The sequence below is a fragment of the Aspergillus eucalypticola genome, assembly GCF_003184535.1.
Source record: "Aspergillus eucalypticola CBS 122712 chromosome Unknown BO83scaffold_26, whole genome shotgun sequence".
Lineage (NCBI taxonomy): Eukaryota > Fungi > Ascomycota > Eurotiomycetes > Eurotiales > Aspergillaceae > Aspergillus > Aspergillus eucalypticola.
In genome coordinates, this window is record NW_020290300.1 from 12,369 (window position 1) to 26,040 (window position 13,672).

Consider the following 13,672-nt stretch of genomic DNA (forward strand, 5'->3'; position numbering starts at 1 on the left):
ACACGGAGGGGTAGCAAACCAACCAGTAAGTCAGTGTCAGTAGTAGTGTGTGTTCTGGAACGTTTCCACGCAGTGGTTGATTAGAAATACTATCATCTATTTTCCTGGTTTAATATCTAATAATATCAATAATCATTTTCATCCCTGTCATATTATAATTAACTAACTAACCCATAATATTATTACTCAGATTGTCTCAGATGTGACACCACTGCACTGCTGCAGTGTTGGTTAGTCGGTTGGGTACCCAAAGTAAATAAGGAGCAGATAATACTACGTACTAGTAAGCCTAACGAACATTCCATCGTTCCATCATCCATCATCCATCCAATTATGATAAGCTACTACCCTCGAAACAAGTGGGGGTGTTGTCTGTCTGTCTGTCTGTCTGTCTGACCGGGTAGATCGGTTAACACGGAACTATTTAGTTACATATTTACTCTTCATGACACATGCTAGCTGGCTAGCTAGCTGCTACTACTTCGTGATGATGAATCCTGATGGAATTTAGGAGATGATAATATCAGAAAATGATAATATTCAGGAAGCCGCTTGTTGCGCGGTCGGTCGGGATTCGGCAGGATATATTACCTACTACTTTGGAAATATTTGTTGGTGTGCTGTCCACGTGTTGATGGGATAGGAATATATTTCATTCATTCCTTCGTAACGAAGTATGATCCATAACGAAGTATGATCCATAAGGAAGGTAGTAATGTTATCGGGAGATGTCGGTACCACACAGTTTGAAGTAGGAGTACTGTAGTATCCACTAGGCAATGGATAAATAATGAAGGACGCGAATAAGGATGAGGATGAAAGCTAACTGACGGACAATATCCGATGATAAATAATCCCACCAATTAGATAGGTATTATCAATCCTCATTCCTCATTCCTTCATGGAACACTTTGTTGCTTACCTTATCTAGGGAATACGTATACTATGAGTCCACCTCATGAAAGAAACAAGGATCCCCTCGTTCCAGAAGCCTTCCAGCCTTCCAGCCTTCCATCCTTCTCAAGCTCCGCTTCTTCTTCATCTCATCTCATCGGCTAATTGCATGTGAGAATTAAACCTGTGTGTCACGGCAACCGTTTACCGTTTATCCTTCCCTTCCCTTCCCTTCCCTGTTCTTTTCCCTTTTCCTTTTCCTTCCGTTCCCGCTAGTCTACTAACTAACTACCGAAGAGAGAGGGGGGCCGTGAACTGGCGGTGAGGGAATGAATTTCTTGTACGGAGGGAGTCCGGTTGTACAGTTACGTTACTTGGTGTGATCGGCACACACGAGGGGAAGAGTTGGTCATGGTTACGCCCGTTGATCTAAGGTTTATTTTCTCTTCTCTGTTTTCCATTGTGTAAAAAGGTAAATAGTGTGGGTGTGGGGGATATATTCCTATTCGAGTGGAAGGGGGTATTGGAGAAGAGCAGGTATTGGGGATGTATGCCGTAAGTAGTGGGATGGAGGTAAGTTATCTTTCTTGGATTATTCCCGCGGCGGGTAGAAATATCCACCACCACTACTTAATTATTACTCAGGGATTTCGACCGATATGGAATATCTTTATCTTTTAGACTTTAACTTTTCGCGACCGTTGAAAAAAAAAAAATACAGGGAAAAAGAAAAGAATGATAGAATGACCGTTTATCCCACGGGGTCGGTATCTGTAAGCCGGTCAACAACGGTTGACTACCTTACGTAGTTTAGCAACTAGATTGGGAATCGATATCCCCTACTTACTACTTACTATTTCCCAGATAGCTACTACGTATATTGTATCATCCTTGCCGGGAGGATGTGGCTTTGGGTTTAGCGGTGAAAGAAGTACTACACTACACTACACTACACTTAGGAAATTACCTATTCCTGTTGTGTTTCGTTTTCTTGTTTGCTTGTGGGTGGTTGCATCACCTTATTGAAATCTTTCTTGGTTTCTTTCTTCATCATCTTCTTTATCGGGATTGATGTTGGTTGGTGCGGTGAGACAACTAGACTAAGTATGATGATTGAGGGATGGGTCTAGATCTAGACCTCGGTGGGGATGTGGGTGGTGCGTGGGTTGTTCTTTTGTTTGTTCTTTTGTTCTTCGATGCTGGTGGCACGGAGCGGTGTGCGCTTATCATTATTGTATATCATTTTTTGCGGTTGATATCTATAGGATTTCAAGGAAGAGAGGGTGGTTGAAAGGGTACTTTATGTTGCCATCATAAGGGAGTTGATTTAGTTAGTTTGAGTAGTTGTGCTGGGAGACGTCGGTGTAGATGTATGGTAATGAATACTTGGTATTTGCAGTGGTAGGATTTATCTACTTCGTAGGGAATATCTTGTATCCAGCGATGTCTGGAGACTAATAGTTTCACTATGAGACGGGCATGTCTCGAACATCATGGTATGAACGATGTCTCATATATTTCCGAATCCCGGTATCTATCTAACAAGGTTGCTAGATAGCCGTAGAAGAAATAAATATTAGGATATGGGTCAATTTAGTAAGCTGCTGAATATCGACTGAATCACGGAAATGGGGAGATGTCTAGAGAGAATAGCACAAGCTTCCTCGTCGACTAGTATGGAGCACAACGCGATTGAAGCTCCGTGCATATGTGGATCTCAGCCAATATCTATCGCCCCCTTCGAGAATATTACCAATGCGCTAGAGTAGAGCCTCAAGGCATGACTACTAGTGCACGTACTAGTCTGATCATGTCTATATAGTATATATTAGTGGATAAAGCCTGACCTATGCTTTTATCGGATGTGTCTGGTTATAAGAGGTCAGCCCTGCCATGAGCTTGACATTCACATCGTCCCCCTCAACTATATGTTGTCCTGCTCGACACTCAGCATGTGGCTGCTGTATGACTGGCATGACTGGTTTCGAGCATATGCACTGTGATGCCAGGTCCACTCCCCGTCATCGGAACGCAGGTCAATTAGGAGGTTAATACCCTCCCTCTAGTACCCCATTGGTCTTGATGGGCTTGAAGATCTCCGGGATGCTCTAAAGCATAATTGGCACGATTTGTATACCAGTTCCTGCCCAGGCAAAATTCCCGAAGCAGAATGGTGACTATAGAGCGTGATGATCCATCTCATCAATTCTGCTCGCAAAGCAACCTATTGCCTTATACGTTGAGGTGGGCCAAAATTCGAGCAGGCAGCTCTCAGCTCTCCAAACTCCGAATCCTTCAATGCGACGAATCCGGTGTTATCGGAGTTATGGGCATTCCTGTAGATCGGAGTTAAGTCTTGATAATTCCGAACTGCACAGTATATAGTGTTGAACGTGACGGTGGTTGCAATCACTCAAGAACATCTTAAGCCTGCGTGAATATCTATTAGTCTGTACCAATCATGTCTGCTGAGCAAAAGTTGGTCCTGATCACTGGTACTTCTTCCAGCCCAACAATTGGTTTCAACTAACACCTCCAGGGGCAAACCAGGGCATCGGATTCGAGACGGCCAAGAACCTGATCCTCTCCGACAACTACCATGTCATTTTAGGCTCGCGAGACCCAGTCAAGGGTGAAGAGGCGGCCAAGACCTTGCAGGCTGTCCCCGGTATCAAGGGCAGTGTCTCGTCAATTCAAATCGACGTAACTGACGATCAGTCTGTGGATGCTGCTGCTGCCGAGATCAAAGCTCAGTATGGACGACTTGACATCCTAGTCAACAATGCTGCCATGAACTCGATGAAGCATCCGCCAAGTCGAGAGGCTATGCGCCAGATCCTGGATGTGAACGTGGTCGGAGCACTTAGCACGACAGAAGCATTTCTAGACCTGCTTCGGAATTCATCTGAGAAACGTCTTGTATTTGTATCTTCGAGCACAGGCTCCATTAGTCGTGCGGCAGACCCGTCATCTCCCTTTCACATAGCCAGTGCTACGGAGTATCGGGCCAGCAAGGCTGCACTGAACATGATGATGGTCTTGTACATGTGTCGCCTCAAAGATGAAGGTTTTAAAGTGTTTGGAGCCGATCCAGGGCTGTGTGCCACGAATCTCACCGGTGACCCTGAATCACTGCGACGACGTAATGCTGCAGAACCATCTGATGGAGGAGAGAGGGTGGCGACGGTGGTGAAAGGGGAGCGGGATGATGATGTTGGAAAGGTGCTGGGAGTATATGGAGTATCACCCTTCTGAGTAGTCTTTTGATTTGTATCGCTCGAGAGTGTATATTAGTCTGTATATTGCAATGAGTATATGTGTATAGATTGCCTGTAGATGGCATCAAACTAAACCAATCATGGCCTGTGCCTGAATGAGTCATGGCCAGTCACGAGACCCAGCCCAAAGCGGGGATGACGGCGGTGAAGCCAATCGGTGGCAGACCGTCAAAGCAAGTCGTTATAATTTGCTGAAAAACTGGTGGGTAACCATCCAGACACTTTATGCCACCACCACGATTACCCCTCGTTTGCCGGTCGCTCTTTTCATCACGCCGGTTCTCTCGCTCGGCCATCATGGAGAGTCGCCAACAGCCTCCCTGGCAGCAACCCCCTGCTCATCCCGACACTCGTCTGCCCTCCCTCAAAGTATGGAACTCCCTCACCAGATCTAAGACGCCCTTTGTGCCATTGGACCCCAAAGGCCGGAAAGTTAAGTGGTACGCTTGCGGTCCGACAGTCTACGACGATGCGCATCTGGGTCATGCCAGAAACTATGTCAGCACCGATATCCTGCGTCGAATCCTCAGGGATTACTTCAAGTTCGACGTCGAGTTTGTCATGAACATCACCGATGTCGATGACAAGGTATGTGTCATTACCCCGCCGATACAATAGCTTCTCGAGGATTGACTCTGGCTTCAAGATCATCCTGCGCGGTAGACAACAGCACTTGTTCAACAAGTACATTGCCGAGCACCCCACCGTTACGCCCGAAGTCCTCGAAACCGCCCGCAAAGCATACAGCGCCTACATCAAGAAGAACCTTCCCCTGGTCGATCCCGAAACCAAGCCGGAGAACTTTGTCGCGGAAGCCGAGAAGGTCTATGGAGTTGTTCTGCAGGGAGGGGCCCTGGAGGCAGACAAGAAGCCCGGTGATGCGGAGGTCAAGATCAAGATGCACATCAAGACTGTGACAGCCACAACGTCGGCGATTGCGGAGGCCACCCAGAAGCTCTCGGGCATCGATGCTGCCTCCAGCAAGGCTTTCTACGACGCGGCCCAGGATGTCTTCTGCTTCTATCTTGATGTGACGGAGGGTTCTACAATTCCAGGCGATGCGCACGAGATCTTCACGAAACTGACGAAGAAGTACGAAGATCACTTCATGAGGGATATGCGGGATCTCAACGTCCTTGACCCCGATGCCGTGACCAGAGTCACCGAATACGGCCAGCAGATTGCCGACTTCGTCGAGAAGATTGTCGCGAACAAGTTCGGTTATGTTACCTCCGATGGCTCCGTCTATTTCGACATCAAGGCGTTCGAAGAAGCTGGAAACCACTATGCGCGACTTGAGCCTTGGAACCGCAACAACCAGCCTCTGCTGAGGGACGGCGAGGGCGCACTGTCGCGAGCAACCGAGAAGAAGTCTTCGGATGATTTTGCCCTCTGGAAGGCATCCCGTCCGGGTGAGCCCAGCTGGTCAAGCAAGTGGGGTCAAGGACGGCCAGGCTGGCACATCGAGTGCTCGGCAATGGCATCGAGCTGCCTTGGTAGCCAGATCGATATCCACTCCGGTGGTATTGACCTGGCATTCCCTCACCACGACAACGAGCTTGCGCAGAGTGAAGCCTACTGGTGCGAGCATAAGCAGCAGTGGGTTAACTACTTCCTGCACATGGGTCATCTGTCCATCCAGGGTTCCAAGATGTCGAAATCATTGAAGAACTTCACCACTGTCAAGGAAGCTCTCGAGCGCGGTGACTACACTCCTCGTAGTTTGAGAATCGTCTTCTTGCTTGGTGGGTGGCGTGATGGTGTCGAAATCACCGATGATCTCATCAAGAATGCCTCTTCTTGGGAAGAAAAGCTCAACAACTTCTTTGTCAAAGCGAAGGACCCCTCTAGCTTCCGCTCCTCTGACGAGGCGCCGACTTCTTCCTCCGAGACCTTGGCACAGGCCCTCAAGTCCACACAAGAGAAGGTCCACGAATACTTCTGTGACTCCTTTGACACCCCCAAGGTCATGGCCGCCATTTCTGAGTTGGTCACGACGTTCAACGCCCTTGACAGCCAAACCCTGGATCTCAAGATAGTCGAATCCATGGGTACATGGGTCACCCAGATTGTTACTATCTTTGGCTTGAATGGCGCGGCCTCTCCTGACAACTGTGGCATCGGCTGGGAAGGCACTGACATTCCGGAAGCAGCCAAACGTTTCCTATACCCACTGTCCGCCATGCGTGACACTCTGCGCCAAGCTGCCATGTCTGGAACTCCCATCACCGCTGAGCAGGTGAAAGATATTGTGGACATTTCTGCTACCAAGGAAGCAACTGTGTCCGATTCTGACAAGCCCTACTCCGAAGTCCTGGACAATTTCACTTCTCAATTAGCCTCGCTAAGCTTGGACGATTCCAAGCAGGCTTCCAAGGACATACTTTCTCTCTGCGATCGCTTGCGTAATGTCGATCTATTCAACCTGGGCATTTACCTGGAAGACCGCGAAAACAAGCCCGCGCTCGTCCGTCCTGTCACCAAGGATATGCTGCAGGCCCGCGAGGAACAAGCTCGTAAAGCCTTGTTGAAGCAGCAAGAGAAGGAGAAGCAAGAGAAGCTTGCCCAGGAACGGCTCGAGAAAGGAAAGCTCAATCCCGTGGAAATGTTCCGCACCAGCGAATACAGCGCCTGGGACGAAGACGGCATTCCCACGAAAGATGCTACGGGAGAGCCTCTCGCCAAGAGTAAGAGCAAGAAGCTCCGGAAAGACTGGGAGCGCCAGAAGAAGGCCCACGAAGCCTGGCTTGCAAGCCAGAATGGAAAATGATAGATTATACGAATCAATGAATAATACACCATCCATCTTGGTTGACCCAGAAGGATCATCATTCTTAAGTCCGACGTGCACCATCATTTGAAAGTCATACATTCGTCATCTTGACCTAAACATTCATCGTGAGGTAAACATGCCAGTAGCACTACGCACCAGTTATGAAACAGCCATATTCCTCTCTGCGGCTTGTTCTGTATCCTCTATGTACATCCAAGTTCATTTCAGAATCCCTAGCCCTGGAAATCTCTTGGCCTCCTGGAAACAGGCAACTCGATACTACCCAAGGTTTACAGACACTTGTCATCAGACCATCCTATGATGGCTCTCGACAATGCTAGACGTGTCTACAGTGAGTACCATCCATGTCATGTACCAGCTCCCGTTCTCATCGTTGGCGAGTAGTGACGCGTAGTGTCACGGCCCGGATTTCCCAAGATGCAAACAAGTTTTACAACCTCCCACTCGAGGTATATTATCTGATCTTCTCATATCTTGGTTTTTTGGACCTTTGCCCCTTGCGTTTCACCTGCCGAACATTTTACCAAGTGTGTGCCGACCCGCTCAACAAGATCAATCTTCATACAATCTGTACCGACCTTTCCCGGCGGCATGTGCGGCAGTTGATGAGGCTCACCGAAAAGCAAGCCTCAGCTATCAGAGAATTGTCCATATGCAGTTCTTCTGGAGGACCTCTGGGCCTTGGTTATCGTGTTCTCCCGTCATGTCCCCTGGAGTCACAAGCCTCGAAAGACTTGCGAAAAGTCGTCAAAAAGCTCACACAATGCCGCATTCTCCGGATTTCTGCAGTGGACATTAAGCACCTTGACTATAGATTAGCATGGATGGGTGCTATTGACATGGCTTACTCAGTGCTATACGCGTTTCGTGGGATTATGAATTCCCTAAACTCGCTCACATTAGATTTCAGGACAGATAACTTACCCTCACTTCTACGTGGCGGTCTTGAGAGTCTCCCGTCCCATGCTGTCTCTCATTTCTTCTATGGAAGTTTAAGAGTTACCGACATCTCACTCAAAGTCAACGCAAACATAGCATTCAGCCGTGACTTGTATTCATTACTTTTACTTCCACTAAATACCCCCTACCCCTACGGAGTAAAAGAGGTCTCACTTGATCTTGGAAAGGTCTATGCAGAAGATGTCGTTTATAATGTCTTGGAAGGTAAGTATTTTCGAATTAGACCTCTGGCGGTAATCAAACTACACAATGTTACGGGTATGGGCCATCGTATGCTTGAGCCAAAGTTGAATAGGTATTGCCATAGTTTGCGGGTCCTGACTATGGAGAATATCATCTTCAGATATACCTATTGGCGGAGATTCTTGCGCGACTTGAAGCGGAAATATTTTCGCCTGGAAGAGGTAAATCTGTCTTGGGACGCGCACACAGGTTTGATAGTGAGTCCACCCTTCCAGTGTTTTGACTTCCTCGCTAATTGAGTCTAGAGCACCTCACTCATCACTCTATGGAACCATGGTACAATCATGGACCACGGTCAGACGAAGGTGACCTACACGGGACCTGAAGAACATGGTGCCCTTACTGCTCTTGAGGAGATAGCCAGTGAAGACCCTCTATCCGTACTTCTGTGACTCTGACTGGATGAAGAGTATGAACATTTGCGCCATTCTTGCGATCAAGTGTATGGGTGGGATGAGTAGGATGAAGTAATGTGCTCTAAAAACCCGTTAATCGAATCACCTGGGATGTTTAATACCAGAAACTTAAGTGTCTGACTCGCCAAAGCGTTTGATGAAAAGCTGCTTTCGACTATTGCCAGTCTAAAATCTCAGTTTCCTAGCCATGCCATCCTTAAAATAGGGAAATATAGGCCTGCGGATAGTGTCAGAGCAGTAGTGTAGAACTCACCGGTCACCTGCTCCCACGGAGAGTTCTTCCCCCTGGATCTGCCCACCAAGCAGCTCTCTCCCTGATGCCACATCATACAACCAGTCCAAGATAAAGTTTCGCAAATTTGCTATGGGTGGAACCATATGAAAGAAAGAACTTGTCATCTTTATACCCCTTTGTCTTTTCGACTAGTATGTTCATTAGTTGATAATGTTCCTGGATAGGAAACCCTTGCGGCTACGCAACGAATATCACACCACTTCCATCACTTCCATCATTTTCTACGATGAGCTCATCCTCCATCATCTGCCAGCAACAGAGGAAATATAATACGATATGGTATCTTTGTCTAACCCTGCTCAGGGGAAATATGCTACTAGATTTAGATTATGAGATATTCCACTATCGTGGCAGCGATTCCTATACTCCTTTCAGATGAGGGTATCAAAGGCAACCAAGGGCTGCTATGATCCAACGCTTATGATTGCACTTAGGATCTGAAGAACTGACATCGTGTTTATTGTAATAGTGGCGTAGTGACAGCTTCACCAGAGGACAAGTGACATACATCATACCACTTCATTCGTCCACTTCGACTTCTCACAACTCGCAAGTCTAGATTCAATTGTGTACTAATAACCTATCCAAATCATTATAACACTTGATTCGTTCATCTCAGCTCCCTACAATATGCATCAAAGAACTCATTCTCCACTTGAGAGCCTCAACCTCTCCCTCCACAAACTGACTAGCGACAACAAGATGCCGGTGTTCCGTTTTCACCTCTCACAAGAAGTGAAACGCCAGAGGATACAGGACAAGATCATCGCAACCCATGCTGGGATCGAGGAATACTCAGCTGGATATCTAAAGTCATGGCAATTACTGAAGCTGAAGATCGACGCATCTGAAGTCAACCTGAACAGCAAAGACATGGTCAAATTCAAACCGTGCTTTTTCTCCCCATTATCGACTGACACTATACGGACATGCCTCTCGAAGCAGCTATGCAAGAATACCTCAAATGGAGGTAGCTTAGGCTATGCAGGACGTGGCAACACACCCTCAAGCACAGCCACTCAGTGCCCACTCATCCTTGATCTCTTCCGAGAAAAATATGCAACCTCCGTACGCAAAGGTTTCTGCTTGGATAACCTGACAACTCTCCGCGAGTGTGGGTAAGTTGATACAGGCCACCCATATATCCATTTGCGTAACTAACATACCGAGTGAAGAGCCACTAGTAAGGGCAAGTGGAAGCAGCAACCAGGCCTCGAACTAGTCGAAAAGCTTTCTACCGAGAGCTGGCAAATACTGCGCATTCTAGAAGACCTGGAACATGAAGTACCCCATGCTGTATGCGATATCCGTCAGAATATTCAAGTCGATAAGACGAAGGGGCTCACAGTAGCCGAAGTGAAGGCCATTATGAGAGTTATGGCTGTTCGCATAGGGCTGGACTGTTACAGACGGCATTCGATCATGCCAGTAAGTTCATTCACAAGCCCCTTTCTAATCAATCTGGACACACATCTGACAAAACTTTAGATTCTGGCTATATCTTACCTGAATAGAGAGCAAGGACGGATTCTGCAAGCACACCATAATGGAAAACGGGTTGTCATCCAGTACACGAAAGTGCTAGAGTTTGATGGACTTGAACATCACCCTATCGAGCTCTTCCTTCGCTACTACTGCAGCCAGCCAGTCGGAAAGACCGCCAATAAGCAGAAAGATTTATCGTCGAGATAGGGCTGGAACATTGGTCCCACTGACGTCCCACAGTCCACAGAAAGTGCATCACGCACAAGTGTAATCTAGGCTTTAGAATGCGAGCCGTCCTTGCATTAACACTATCGCGGTTTCGCCCCCGCCAAACTTGGCATCGCACCTGCGATAACGCTATCGGTCTTCGTTTCCCAATCGGAAGGATGCACGCCTTATCAAAACCATTGACTCTCAATTCACTCGGAATGTGGCAAAGCAAAAACAATTCCCAAGAAGAGTCAACTAACTGGAGTGACAAAAACTCATCGTATCCCACGAATCGCAGATTCTGAAGATGCCTCGGGCTTCGTCAGAGATCGCATCAGCTGTGTAACATGACAATTCACGAGGCCAGCTTCTCCGCACTTCGGGGGGTTGATTGCAGGGTATCTCGGCCGTTATCAAGATAGACACAACCGACATGCTTCTTATCGGCTTTCTTACACCTGCCCAGACGCTAACGACGCTCAGGTTCTGCAAGACACCACGCGTGGCGATAAGAACTCAAGCTTTCTCTTGATCGGCCTGCTCTTAAAAGGAGGGGTTATGTCCTCCTGCGATGTCGGCGGTATCCCGCCTTCATCTACTCGGCTTCAGGGTCATATTGACAGCTGACTACTGCGGAGATGGCTTCCAAAGAGCTGAATGAGAAATCGTTCAAATCCCCGCAAGTCAGCGCGGACGTCGAGGTGCAACAAGGCGGCTTCGAAGAAATACAAACGGAACTTGACCTTTCTGAACAAGAGAAGGAGCCAAATGATTTTGACTATGAATCAGAACATTCGCCATTCCCTGAAGGTATGCGGCCTTTCACATACACACTGACCCATCTAATGGGTGACACGCCTAGTACGCGCCGTCGTCCCTGAGACGGACGACCCAGGCCTGCCCGTTAACACATTCCGCATGTGGGTGCTTGGGTTTATTTTCACCATCATTGGATCGGGGATCAATCAGTTCTTCTCCCTTCGGTACCCGTCGGTTCATATCGTGTCGTTGGTAGCAGAGCTACTTGCCTATCCGTGCGGCGTCTTCCTGGCCAAAGTCTTGCCTTTGTGGACTATAAGCCTCGGACGTCTAGGATCGTTCACCCTCAACCCAGATCGCCATTTCAACATTAAAGAACATGCTCTCATCGTCATCATGAGCAACGTATCTTTCGGCTATGGAAGCGCAGATTCCACCAATATCATCCAAGCATCGAGCGCCAGGTTCTACAATTTCGGTCTCTCAGCTGGCTTCTCTGTCCTTGTGGTTCTCTGCGCACAGCTGCTGGGATTTGGAGTGGCCGGTCTGGCTGCACCATGGTTAGTTGAACCAGCAAGGATCATCTGGCCCCAGGTCCTTTCGAACTGTGCCATGCTGGAGACGCTTCATTCGCGTGCAAACACCGTCGCCAATGGCTGGAAGATTTCCCGTCTGCGGTTCTTCCTCTACGTCACCGCAGGTGGTTTCGTATGGTATTTCTTCCCAGGGCTGATGTTCACTGCCCTTTCCTACTTCACATGGATCTGTTGGATCGCTCCTCGCAATGTGGTCGTGAACCAATTATTCGGAATGCAGACGGGCCTAGGACTAAGTCCTATCACATTCGATTGGAGCCAGGTTGCCTACAACACGAACCCCCTTCTGTCACCATCCTGGGCGGCCATCAACGTGTTCGCCGGTTTTGCCGTGTTCTTCTGGATCGTAGTTCCAGGAATCTACTACACCAACACATGGTTCACAGCCTATCTCCCCCTGATGACCGCCGACGTCTACGACCGCACCGGTACAGTCTACGACACAGCCCGTGTCATCAGCGCCGACAACACCCTAGACGTCGACGCCTACCGAAAATACTCACCCCCATACCTACCCGCAACATACGCATTCGTCTACGGCCTATCCTTCGCCTCCATCACCGCCGTCCTCACCCACATCGGCGTCTGGCACGGCAAAGAAGTCTGGGCCGCCCTGAAAGGCAAAAACAAGCTCGACATCCACGCCCGTCTCATGCGATCCTACAAAAAGACCCCCTGGTACTGGTACGCCGCCATCATCGCCATCATCACCGCCATCGCCATCGTCATGGTCGAAGTCTATCACACCAAACTCCCCGTCTACGGCGTCTTCCTCGGCCTCATCATCCCCGCCATCTACATGGTCCCCTGCGGCATCATCCAAGGCATCACCAACGTCGACGCCAACCAACTCAACGTCCTCGCCGAATTCATCGGCGGCTACATGTTCGAAGGCAAACCCCTCGCCAACATGATCTTCAAAATCCTCAGCACCGACGTCGTCGGCCAAGGCGTCTACTTCGCCATGGACATGAAACTAGGCCACTACCTTAAAATCCCCCCTCGCACCCTCTTCATGGCCCAAGGCCTCGCCACCATCCTCGGCGCCCTCACCCAAGCAGGCGTCACCATCTGGATGCTCGGCCACATCCAAGACATCTGCTCCTCCGACCAATCCGACGGCTTCACCTGTCCCAACGGCCGAACCGTCTACTCCTCCTCCGTCATCTGGGGCCTCGTCGGGCCCCGTCGTCTCTACTCCGTCGGCCGCATCTACTCCTCCCTCCTCCACTTCTTCTGGATCGGCGCCATCGCCCCTCTCATCACCTACCTCCTCTACAAATACACCCGCAACCAATTCTGGAAATACATCAACTGGCCCCTCATCTTCGTCGGAACTTACAACGTCCCTCCCGCCACAGGTATCAATTACTCCAGCTGGGCCCTTGTGAACTTCGCTTTCAACCACTTCATCAAGAAGCGCTTCTTCGCCTGGTGGAAGAAATACAACTATATTCTGGCTGCTGCGCTCGATACCGGTCTTGCTCTTAGTGGTATCGTCATCTTCTTTTGTATTTCGTATCCCGGCGCGGTGTTTCCCGATTGGTGGGGCAATACGGTTTATGTTAATACTGCGGATGGGGAGGGCGTGGCGTATAAGTCTATGCCGGAGGTTGGGTATTTTGGACCCGCGAATGGGACCTGGAGTTGATGGGGGTGGTGGGTGGTTGTTTGGTTGTTATGATTGGGTTTATAGTTGGTGGACGGGTTTTGTATGTAATTAAAAGAATCGAACTATTAAC

At 48.8% G+C, this 13,672-nt stretch overlaps 5 protein-coding genes across 5 annotated transcripts; all 5 read left to right on the forward strand.

The window, feature by feature from the left end:
* Positions 1 to 3,355: 3,355 nt before the first annotated feature.
* On the forward strand, positions 3,356 to 4,149 carry BO83DRAFT_430219 (carbonyl reductase; the record flags this gene model as incomplete). Its single annotated transcript, XM_025535513.1, has 2 exons — positions 3,356 to 3,389; positions 3,434 to 4,149. The coding sequence occupies 2 exons, from the start codon at positions 3,356 to 3,358 to the stop codon at positions 4,147 to 4,149; spliced, it is 750 nt and encodes a 249-aa protein (XP_025384625.1).
* Positions 4,150 to 4,406: 257 nt separating this feature from the next.
* BO83DRAFT_367527 (cysteine--tRNA ligase) lies at positions 4,407 to 7,419 on the forward strand. Its single transcript, XM_025529763.1, has 3 exons — positions 4,407 to 4,760; positions 4,819 to 7,297; positions 7,351 to 7,419. The coding sequence occupies exons 1-2, from the start codon at positions 4,470 to 4,472 to the stop codon at positions 6,940 to 6,942; spliced, it is 2,415 nt and encodes an 804-aa protein (XP_025384626.1). The 5' UTR covers positions 4,407 to 4,469; the 3' UTR covers positions 6,943 to 7,297; positions 7,351 to 7,419.
* BO83DRAFT_320589 (uncharacterized protein) lies at positions 7,267 to 8,561 on the forward strand (the record flags this gene model as incomplete). The annotated part of the gene is made up of 3 exons (XM_025527812.1): positions 7,267 to 7,297; positions 7,495 to 8,366; positions 8,415 to 8,561. The coding sequence occupies 3 exons, from the start codon at positions 7,267 to 7,269 to the stop codon at positions 8,559 to 8,561; spliced, it is 1,050 nt and encodes a 349-aa protein (XP_025384627.1).
* A 949-nt stretch (positions 8,562 to 9,510) lies between these two features.
* Positions 9,511 to 10,572, forward strand: BO83DRAFT_320727 (uncharacterized protein; the record flags this gene model as incomplete). The annotated part of the gene is made up of 3 exons (XM_025527822.1): positions 9,511 to 9,998; positions 10,056 to 10,308; positions 10,369 to 10,572. The coding sequence occupies 3 exons, from the start codon at positions 9,511 to 9,513 to the stop codon at positions 10,570 to 10,572; spliced, it is 945 nt and encodes a 314-aa protein (XP_025384628.1).
* A 321-nt stretch (positions 10,573 to 10,893) lies between these two features.
* Positions 10,894 to 13,648, forward strand: optD (small oligopeptide transporter, OPT family). The gene is made up of 2 exons (XM_025525969.1): positions 10,894 to 11,385; positions 11,438 to 13,648. The coding sequence occupies exons 1-2, from the start codon at positions 11,214 to 11,216 to the stop codon at positions 13,579 to 13,581; spliced, it is 2,316 nt and encodes a 771-aa protein (XP_025384629.1). The 5' UTR covers positions 10,894 to 11,213; the 3' UTR covers positions 13,582 to 13,648.
* Positions 13,649 to 13,672: the final 24 nt, after the last annotated feature.

What these genes read in the sequence shown, in the direction of transcription:
- optD (XM_025525969.1), top strand. Translation starts at nt 11,214, where the DNA reads ATGGCTTCCAAAGAGCTGAATGAGAAATCGTTCAAATCCCCGCAAGTC. An exon ending in ACATTCGCCATTCCCTGAAG is followed by an intron (nt 11,386 to 11,437) that starts GTATGCGGCCTT and finishes TGACACGCCTAG; the next exon opens with TACGCGCCGTCGTCCCTGAG.
- BO83DRAFT_367527 (XM_025529763.1), top strand. Translation starts at nt 4,470, where the DNA reads ATGGAGAGTCGCCAACAGCCTCCCTGGCAGCAACCCCCTGCTCATCCC. An exon ending in TCACCGATGTCGATGACAAG is followed by an intron (nt 4,761 to 4,818) that starts GTATGTGTCATT and finishes TCTGGCTTCAAG; the next exon opens with ATCATCCTGCGCGGTAGACA.